At 38.2% G+C, this 10,496-nt stretch overlaps 1 protein-coding gene across 1 annotated transcript in view; it reads right to left on the bottom strand.

Moving 5' to 3' along the window:
* Positions 1-4,183: 4,183 nt before the first annotated feature.
* The window catches only part of si:dkey-233k19.3 (dynein axonemal heavy chain 11), a 54,123-nt gene continuing 47,810 nt past the window's right edge, over positions 4,184-10,496 (bottom strand). Inside the window, exons 76-82 of the mRNA XM_033641779.2 lie at positions 9,502-9,630; positions 7,829-8,071; positions 7,561-7,743; positions 7,348-7,463; positions 7,018-7,130; positions 6,773-6,913; positions 4,184-6,648 (exon numbers count right to left, since the gene is read on the bottom strand). Of these exons, the coding sequence (XP_033497670.2) occupies positions 6,401-6,648; positions 6,773-6,913; positions 7,018-7,130; positions 7,348-7,463; positions 7,561-7,743; positions 7,829-8,071; positions 9,502-9,630 (1,173 nt within the window). The 3' untranslated portion in view covers positions 4,184-6,400. The remainder of the gene's footprint in view (positions 6,649-6,772; positions 6,914-7,017; positions 7,131-7,347; positions 7,464-7,560; positions 7,744-7,828; positions 8,072-9,501; positions 9,631-10,496) is intronic.

The raw sequence follows: 10,496 nt of genomic DNA, 5'->3' as shown, positions 1-10,496 counted from the left end.
ATTTGTATCATCAACAATGTACAGTTGATTCTATTTATACTGTATATATACACCATATGTTGACATTCTGGATAGGAATATTTATTTATTTCAGAATTATTTATTTGTCCGATAGATGTTACTTCTATTGGTTAGATTTGATTTCGTTCTCCTTTTTTTGTACGCACCGTTTTTGGCTGGTCTGCATGATATGGCAAACCATGGATTGACCACCAGTGTCAACTGTGCATGCAATAAAATATTTTTCATCATCATGAGTTTGGTTATTGTTAAAAGATATCTATATTTAAATGTATAAGGTGCTGACATTCAAAATACATTATCCAAGGTTACAGCAAAGATTGAAACTACAGCAGTACAGACTACAGTAAGTTAGAAGACTGATTATACTGTCTATTGCTTAGATGTAGGTAGAGGCGTTTGTTACCTGCAAGGCATTTCTGCCTGTCACATCTCCGCTGCAGGGTCATCAGCTGAGAGCTCCTTGAATCCCAGAACATCTATAGGTGGTGGGCGGGTGGAAGGGACGCCTCTCTACAGCTCCCTGCGATGCCCTAGGATCCTTGGTTCCCCTACTTCGAGTCTCTTCTTCTGAGCCACAGCCAGAAGCTCCTTTTGTCTGCCTCCTCAGCCACTTCCCAGAGTACCTTCTTTTGCTTGGACCCAGGCACTCCTGGGGTTTTTAGCAGCTGATGGGATTTTCCAACAAAGCCTCTGCATCTGACTTCCACAGTGTGGGTGCATGCCTCCCACCCTGCTTCAGTGCAAGCAGCAGCAAGCTCACTGTACTTCTCCTTTTTCCTCTCAAAGGCTGCCTCCATCACTTCTTCCCAATGCCCAATGCATTAATAATGCAATGTGTGCTTTGTGGTTGTCAACATAGTTAAAGAATCACACAAATAAAACACAAATGAAAAAATTTGGAGCACTGAATGCAGAAAAGTGGGACAGATTAAAATGCTCAATGTGTGCGGACAAATAATGGCACAAAGAGAACATAAAGTCCTGGAGCTTTTCTGCATTGCTTTGGGTTTCAAGTTTGGCACCGAGCATTTAATTTTTTCTCACATCTTTTCATTCAATGCCTCCAGTCTTTTCTGCTTTGTTAGAAAAGTATTTATAATCATTTTTCATCATCTTCCCTCTATTTATATATCAGAGCAGTCTCCAGTGAAGCTTCACTGCCTCTCTGTGGCTGCATGAGAGCTGCACAGCAGAGTTGCAGTACTCAAGGTCAGTACTCGGTCTGGTCTTGGATCGACTGCACTTTTACTCCGTCTTGTCTCAATCTCAGACAAAGAGGACTCTGGATTTTTTTTCCAAGACCAGTCAAGACAACAGCTGCAGGGATATCACTTTGGCTGTGCAAAAAATAAGTGATATGCTTATTTTATTTTCTTTTTAGTGTTTGTATTTGTTTGCTCATAAAAAACAAAGGGGAATTCCTACTCATAAAATCAGTTCTGAAATGGCTTTTAATTATTTTGTCAAGACATTTCTCATGGTGCACTTAATAAAAGAGGTGAATAAATAATAAAAGAGGTGAAGAGATAATTAAAGAGGTGAATAAAGAGGAATCTTTACTTGTTTTCTGTGGGAGTTTTATGCGAATGTGGATTTTTCAGATCAATTCGAGGAATGCCTATGGTTTTCATTTTACACATTTTAGTGTCATGCAGTGTGGGACTTGTACTGCTCTGGCCTTGGTCTTGTCTCTGTCTCAATACACTCTGGTCTTGGTCATGACTTGGTCTCGGTGTAGGTGGTATTGACTACTACACTGCTGCACAGTTCAGCTCTTAAAAATTGAATATTAACTGATATTGCAGTTACCAACAATTGAGGTATACAGTGATTCATTTCTAAAGAAACAATCATAAAACTTTACAAGGCTGGATTATTAACTGGGCAAAGTGGGTAAATGCCGTGACTGCGACCCTCAAGGGGCCAAAAGGCTCCAAGTCACTCTATGGGATTTGATTTGTGTAAATGTATTTGCTTGAAGTTTATTTTATTTTCTATATATTGTGCTTACATTTCACATTTTACTTGTGCTTAATGAAGTTACCATAAACAAAGTATTAATACTTACACAATGTATGGAGTGTAGGAAAAATGGGATGGGTGGTCAACAGGGGCCCTAACACTGTATATTTGCCACAGTGCCCCCTAGTGGGTTAATCAGGCCCTGACAATCTAAAACTGTTTTAGAAGGAACACACTGTTCCAAAACTGTACATTGATTTTGCAAATAATTTTCATTCACTTGCAGCAGTGGTTCCCAACTGGTCCAGCCACAGGGTCCTGGTTTCTCCTTCGTCATTGGTTCGAGGTCAAATAGTTTAATAAATTTAGCATCACACTTGTGTTTGGCCACATCATGAAGATAGTTTGCTGTCTTTGTCAATTAGCAGTCTGTTAGTAACTCATTCTACAGCAGGAAACATAAAAGTTCTGTGCTGGAAATTTACTTCAAATGAAGTGTGGGGGTTTTTTTTTTCAAACTTGACAAGTCATTTGTAGTCCTTAGAAAATGGACCTGCAACCCACTTTTGGACACTGATCTAGGTTAGGTCTTACACTTTCCTGTATAACAGCTGGAGACAATATCTCACTTGACAAGGACCTGCTTCCTCACATAGCCAGTGATTTAGATATACTAACAATGAGGGGTCTTTGTTTAGTTTTTTGTAAATAACAAAACCATCTGTGCACAATCTCTTCCTAATGTCTTTTTCGGGTGCTGTGAGGCGGAGGTGTGACCCAGATGCCCTTGCTGACTTTAACCAGGTGTCCTGCTTGGCCTTTAACATGACTATCTGTGGCACGACCCCTGCTGTGCCAGGCCCTGTACCCTGCCATTTCCTCCCAAACACTGCCAGCACTGTATCATTTCCCTGTCACCAAATGACTGGCTAGCTGCTGTGGCGTGCTAATGAGGGGAAGAGAGGGCAGATGAAGAGAAACTACAGGAAGACTGGTTCTTCATTTCCCCCGTGCAATACAATACGCAGAATCAATCCTCCGTCCTCCACATGACTGTCTGCAGCCACTTTGGCTGCAGGGAGAAATTAAGAGCAACACAGCAGTTATTAGCGTTGGAGAAAATCTCATTTGAGAAGATAAGAGTGTTGATTTCTATCCAAAAAGAAACAACAAAAAAACAGAATGGCAGTAATTTGTACATCATATGTCACTTGTTTATCTTTGAAGATAAATATTGCACCTGCCCTGTCTCTTCCTGGGCAAATTTCCGCTGATATCATGAAGCCCCTGCTCTGACACAGTGTGTTTACACATGACAAGAATAATTAATGTTTCAAAAGTGAGTTAAAAAAATTCTTGTTTAAATGTTAAATAAAGGCTAAGTAAATAATATTATTTGTTCAGTAGCTGTATCTCCTTTTCATGATTGCGCAAAATTCTCTCTGAGTTCTTTTTCTTTGCTTTAAAAATAGAAATTCTCAGTGTTGTTCTGTGCTGTGTGACCTCAACCTTGACTCTGGCACTCCCACGATATTTTACCATATCTGTGACCTACAAGCGACTTAAGAGCATATGAATTTTGCACAACTCTCTCAGTGCACGCGCATAATCACAGTCACACTTTAATCTGAGCAGGTTTTAAATGAACCTCAATTAAATCAGTTTAAAGAGATAACATTTTAGATAAGATGGCTGTGTTTCTTTAGACTCATTCTGAGCTAAAGGTTTTATTTGGTTCGTATTAAGTTAATCAGATGCTAACAGAGAGTGCAGACAGATAAAGGATGGGTAATCTAATGTGTTGCTTTCTCATAGAAAGCTATCAGTGTCTTTGAATAGGTTTCTCCAACAGGCCCAGCTGAATGAATTACACTCGTCTGTTAGTATTCTGCCTCTGCCGTACAAAAGGTCAATGTCAAATGCACCTCATTTAAAAGTCAATAGCAACCATGCACATCATCTCCTGGGAATTCTGTCCGGGAACCCTCCAGACAGCATTGTGTATCACTCAGTTAGTAGAGGGCAGCCGGAGAGCTTTTTTAATCTTGACCTTCCAATAAAATATGCTCCCTATCCAGAATTACATGGTCTCAAATGGAGACATAAGCTCCCAACAAATCATGGCCAGACTGAACCATCTCATGGGAGAGGTTCAACAGTGTCGGACACACACAACAGGTTCAGCACTGGCTGAATATGCAACTCAACTTATTTATTTCCATTATCTTGAAATCTAAAACACACATGCATTCATACAAAACAATGTCAGTACTGTCATATATGAACCAAACTGGATACAGCAATACTAAAGCAACTACAAGGAACTTTCATGTTGTGTTGATTTTGGCAGCTCTTGTGATCAAAAGTGTGTGTTTCACAGGAGGAAGACTGCATTTCCCATGAGCACTACCACCTTGTGTCGTAAAGCAACCCAATTACCAGAATAAACGTTGGGCTTCTACGTCTCTGCAAACCACAAATATGTAACATTTGTACATTACTACAGTATGTAGGGGACATCTTGAAACTTTATGATTCAACAATGCTGTGGATAATTTGTGCTTATGTTTAGACACAAAAATCACTTGGTTATGTTTATTCAAAGATCATCCTTTGGCTTAAAACACCTGCTTTTGGTGGCACAATCACAGCTGAAAAAACTGTTGATGTTTTGCTAAAAAACAACTCGTTTCGTTGTTTGCTGGTCTTAAAGAGTGGTGTGCAATTTGGAAGCCATCCCATCTCAGTGTCACGCCATCCACCATCCAAGACAAAGTCAGCTCATATACATGTAATCAGATCTACCTCAATTTAAAAACATTGATATGATATGTAATGTTTGAAATGTACAAATGTAACGTAGCTGTGGTTTACATAAATGCACAATGCTAACATTTTTTTCCTGGCTGACTGGGCTTGGTAATGATATTGACCTAGCTAGCACGAGCATTCGTCATGGAAGCAAGTCAAGGAAACTGCAACTTCTTTTAAAACTTTTTTTTTTTTTTTTTTTTTTAAACAGAGCTGTTGGCTAGGGCTGCAACGATTAGTCGACTAATCGATGACTAATCCACTATTAAAATAATCAGTGACTATTTTAGTAGTCGACTAATCGGTTTGAGTCATTTTTCATAGAAAAGTACTATAAAATAATACCCCAAAATACTCTTATTGCAGCTTCTTACTTTCAAATATTGGCAGCTTTACAAACTCCCATGACGGTGAACTAATGCCCTTTGGTGTGAGTACGAAACAAGACATTAAATGACATAATTTTGGGGTTTTTGGGAGAGACAGGCCGACATTTTTCAACATTTTAACACATTTTTCGATAAAATGATTAGTCGACTAATCAAAGAAATAATCGACAGATTAGTCAACAATGAAAATAATCATTAGTTGCAGCCCTACTGTTGGCAGGATGAAAAGAAATGAGGTAATGCATCTATTGGGGGCTATGCAAGATTAATAACTTAGCCTACAACTAACAGATTAGATTGCTCTGTAATAGTAAATTTGTTGTCAACATTGCACAGTAGTGTTATGTCTTCATTATAATAAGCCAACAGCAAAGCTATTATACAGTGTAATGTTATAAGCTAATTACCTAGCTTTAGCTAGCCACCAACATAAACTCATATATTGATTGTAAAACTATGCCATGCACTGTATTTAATGAATACACAGACATATTACAAACCTGTCAAAGAGAAAGAGGTTCAATTCAGGATCCATTTTGGATGCTTTTAAATCCAACAAATCTCTTCATCTGTTAAATGACGAACCAAGGTTGACCCATGTTTTCGGCCGGGCTCTATCACTGTATCTTTTTAGCTTTTTTTTTTAGTCTTTGGTAAATCCTTTTCTTTTTCGCTTTGCTAATCCTTCCTCACTGTCAGCCATAACTATGAAATATAACTTCAAAAATAGAACTCTCTACAGAAAATCTCCAGGAGCAGGAGCCTGCTTTTAGCTGGCTAAAGTACTATTAACTGAGAAACTTTTGCTGGGAAAATGTAAAAATAGGCTCTTCCAGTCAGTGTGCTGTAAATTATTTCGACTGATTTTACAGGGAATTGGAACCAGGGACAGGTATTAAGAATAATTATATAGAAATAGCCAGTCTTCTTGCTGATAATTTGTAGGTCACATAGAGGTCAGTATAAAATTGACTGCTTCATAATCAGTTAAAAACTTAATGTGGCTGCTTCAATGCAAGATTGAAAGTGAGTAATTGTGTCTGTTGTATTAGTAATTACTAAAAACATGATAAAACGCAAAATGAATACAATCAATGATTCAATACTGTCTCAATGGGAGAATACATCTCCTCTTAAAACTAGGTTTTTAACACTGTTTGCATAATACTGTTAGTAGATATTATAAAGTACCTAACCGCTGCTCCTCTAATGTCTCACACAGACAGCAGCAGTGCCACACCAGCTACGATCCACTTGGCAGGAGGCTGTTTGGTTCGGAGGTGGAGGGTCCACACATATGTGGGCCCACGCTGCTTTGTGCGGTACACCGGACACTCGTAAGTATTCTTGAGCTCCTGCTCTTCTGCAGGCACAGCTCTTACATACAGCACCGGCATGGCTGGAGTCAGTTCCCTTAAAACCGCCTCAGAGATGACTCCAGACTGAGTGTCCCAGCGTGCTCCTAAGAGACACAGGGTGGGTTTGACTGGTGATGCTTACAGAGCTGCACATTTAAGACATATATATACTGTCAAAGATCTATGTTAACCTGACCGTAAACCTATGTTAGTTTAATTAATTCTGACCTTCCATGAAGAGTCCATGAATATAGGCCCCCTCCCGTGGCGGATGCCCAAAGTCGTCTTTCGTCTTCTTTGTTACATCCACAGTCAAAGTCATCTTGTCCAGCGGCCACTCATTCTTACGAGCAATGCTCTGCAGCACAGCTGAAAAAAAAAAAAGAAGTCTGCATGTTAATTTTTCTGGAGCCTCTGTCTGGTGCACGTCACTTAAATCATCTGTCTTGTTGGTTTAGAGATTGTGACCTCACCAGTGAGGAAAGACTGCGGGTTGAAGAGTCCTGAGAGCCAAACAACTGCAGGAAGAACTAAGTCTTGAGTCCAGCTGTCCAGCTCTCGACAGCTACATATTAGATCATTAAACCTATAAAAGAGAAATGAAAAACATAGTATGTCATTGCTTCAAGCCTTAACATGTCTGCAAGGGTCATCCTAATATTGGCTTCATATTGTAAGGTAATTTTTCCATATTTATTGACAGAATTTACAGGAAACAACGCAGGGAAACACACTAGTGGTCTCACAAAAATAATTATTATCAAATGTTGAATGATACAGTATTATTGGAAAGGAGTAGTTACCATTGTGCCAGTGTTTTAGTGGAGGGATAAGCCAGTCTGGCCCAGGAATCTGGAACAGAGTCACTGAACAGGGCTGACTGCAGAGTCTCCATACAGGAGGAGATGGTGAGCTCTCCCTGTGGACAACGAAATTCTCAGTGATGCCACAGGACCCTACTGTTGATAAAAAAGAGTGTGTTTAATATGTTCAGTATATGTCACAGTGGACTGCACCTTTAGGCCAAGATCCAGCTCATTAAGGGACTTCTTTATTTCTGCTAGCAGAAGATTCATGCGTTCACACTCCTGGAAACACACTAAAATGTAGGGGCTTCGCTCTGTTGTCTTTGTCATTATCTCTGTCACGTTATACTCCTCAGGAAGCATGTCAAGGATATCTTGAATAACGGACTTGACCTGACAAATATAATACACATACATTAGGTTATTTGTGTAGGTAAGTTATTGTATTCCAAGCTGATGATTCTTTCTCCCTCCACACCTTCTCCTCTGTGCTCTGAGCTGCCCCCTCTCCTCTGGAGGAGTCCTGTGGCTGCAGTTCCAGCAAAGTCCTTAAGAGGTTGTCTGAGGTGACAGTGAGGCACTCCAGCTCAGCGTTTGGATGAAGACCATACAGAGTAGGGTTCTCAGATGGGAGATGCTCATCAATATAACTGTGGTAACCACCGTAGTCCATGAACAGAGGGGCCAGAAACCCAGGACACAGAAAGAGCTCTCCTTCAAACTATGGAGTGAAATTTTGAGAAGATGAAAACAAGTGCAGCACAGTATCTAATACACATCTTGCAAGCTAAATTCAGCCTGTGTGTTTTAGAATTCAATATGATGGATGCAAACTTGTTTCTGCACCAACAGCAAAACACACTGATTGATGTCTGATTGTCCAAATTGCTTTATTAGAGAAACAGATGGCTGTTAGCTTTGTAGTAAATGTGAACCGGCTAATCTAGGGAAGCCCATATATCCACCTGTCCTAGTCTTGTGATGAAAAAAAAAACAATAACCTGTAAGTCACTACGACAAAGTTTCTAAAAATATCTTAAAATAATGAGGAACTCTCTCAAAATAATGACTTAGTATCTTAAAATAATAAAAAACCTTCTCAAAATAATGAATTAGTATCTCAAAATAATGAGGGACTTTCTCAAATAATGACTTAGTATCTCAAAATAATGAAGAACGTTTTTCAAAATAATTAGTATCACAAAATAATGAGGAACTTTCTCAAAATAATGACTTACTATCTCAAAATAATGACTTACTATCTCAAAATATATTAGAAACGTTCTCAAAATAATGACTTACTATCTCAAAATATATTAGGAACTTTCTCAAAATAATGACTTAGTATCTCAAAATAATGAGGGACTTTCTCAAAATAATGACTTACTATTTCAAACTTTATTAGGAACTTTCTCAAAATAATGACTTAGTATCTCAAAATAATTAAAAAAACTTCTCAAAATAATGACTTAGTATCTCAAAATAATAAAAAAACATCTCAAAATAATGACTTAGTATCTCAAAATAATGTGGAACTTTCTCAATTATTATCTCATTATCTTGATAAAGTTTTTCATTATTTTTACAATACTAAGTCATTATTTTGTGGCACTAAGTTGTTATTTAGAGAAATATTTCATTATAATGTCACACAGGATCGTCTTTTCATCACATGGCTAAGTTTTCACCTTATTATTTTTCTTTCATTGGCAGAAAAGGCTTTCATACTAATCTGTCCTGTGTGGGAGAGAAAAAGATGAATCCAGTTGAAGCGCCTATCAACTTAACACACGCTAAAGACCAAATAATCACCTTATAATGCTTATAGAGGAGTTGGCAGACAAATTTGCCGCACTGAGAGGAAACATCACCAAAGTGAGGGTGGAAAAAGCAATGCCAAAGACTTGAAGTACAATACTGCAGTTTAGGTTTACATCCCAAGAGGGCACCCTTTACCTTAACAAAACTACCAACACATTCAAAACAGCTTTGTGGATTTGCTTCACTATTTGGCACGGTAAAATGAAACGTAACCAGATTTTGAGTGTAAATTCAACTTAGCAGGTTTTCAAATCTTGACAATTATACAATAAAATCAGTTAAAAAGGACTTCTGTTGTGAAAACAACAATAACATGAACACTAGACTTACCATTTTTGGATGCATGAACTCTTGCAGATAGGTCTTACACAGTCTTCTATCCCAGCCATCTGTGATGTGACCTCCATACATGATCTCCCCGAAAAGATAACACAAGTCCTCCCAGGGCACCTGCGTGGACTATAAAAATATAGTCTGTAGACTGATATGGCAATGCAAATATAAGAGAAAAATGTAGGATTTAAATCATTAGGAGCAAATTAAACTACCAAGACAAATGTTAAAATTATTCCAGGATATTAATAATATATCAGGATCATCTCACGAATAGTTTTTCATTCATTCTCTGTGTTATTCTTTTTCTCTTTTAGAACTTCGAGCAGTAACTGTATGATCGCTTCCCAAATGAGCTCTTTTAATAATGATAACGGTTGGGAAATGTAACAAAATTATGTTTCTTTACACACACTGATCTAATGTATGACAGAAGAGTCTTTTCCTCAGCGGGAGATTATGATCCGTGAGGGTGAAGGAGGAAGAAAAGAACCTGTGATTCATAACAAATTACAAAAGCTGGAGGTTCACAATCATTTGTACCTGTATTGTTTTGCAAATTGCTTCCTTCATCAGCTCTAATTGCAGTGATCACTTATGTAGCGTTGTGAACTGTCACATTGGCTGCATGTAATTACATTTAGGATAACGCTTCATTGCCCTCCTAATGAATTCTCTGTATACGCACATACAGGTTACTGTTTGGTTAACATAATGAAGGACATTCGTTTTTGGAGGGCAGAATACCTAGGAGACATAATTGGTTGTGACCAGAGTAATAGGAGCTCTAAGAGAAATACATTAGGAGTTGAGAGGGGTGCAGCACCCCAAGAATGGATTTTTTGTCTTTATGAAATAAAGCTAAATTATAGGTTGTGTGTTCATAGTTATAAGAGAAGAAATATATAAAAGAAAAAGACGAGACTGAACATTTTTCACAAATAACAGTGGAACAAAAGATTTCAATAAGTAATTGGATACACTGTACTGCA

Source organism: Epinephelus lanceolatus, chromosome 10, assembly GCF_041903045.1.
Source record: "Epinephelus lanceolatus isolate andai-2023 chromosome 10, ASM4190304v1, whole genome shotgun sequence".
In the NCBI taxonomy this organism is placed as follows: Eukaryota; Metazoa; Chordata; class Actinopteri; order Perciformes; family Serranidae; genus Epinephelus; species Epinephelus lanceolatus.
Note: the sequence above shows the minus strand (reverse complement) of the source record. Positions and strands in the feature narration are given on the sequence as shown.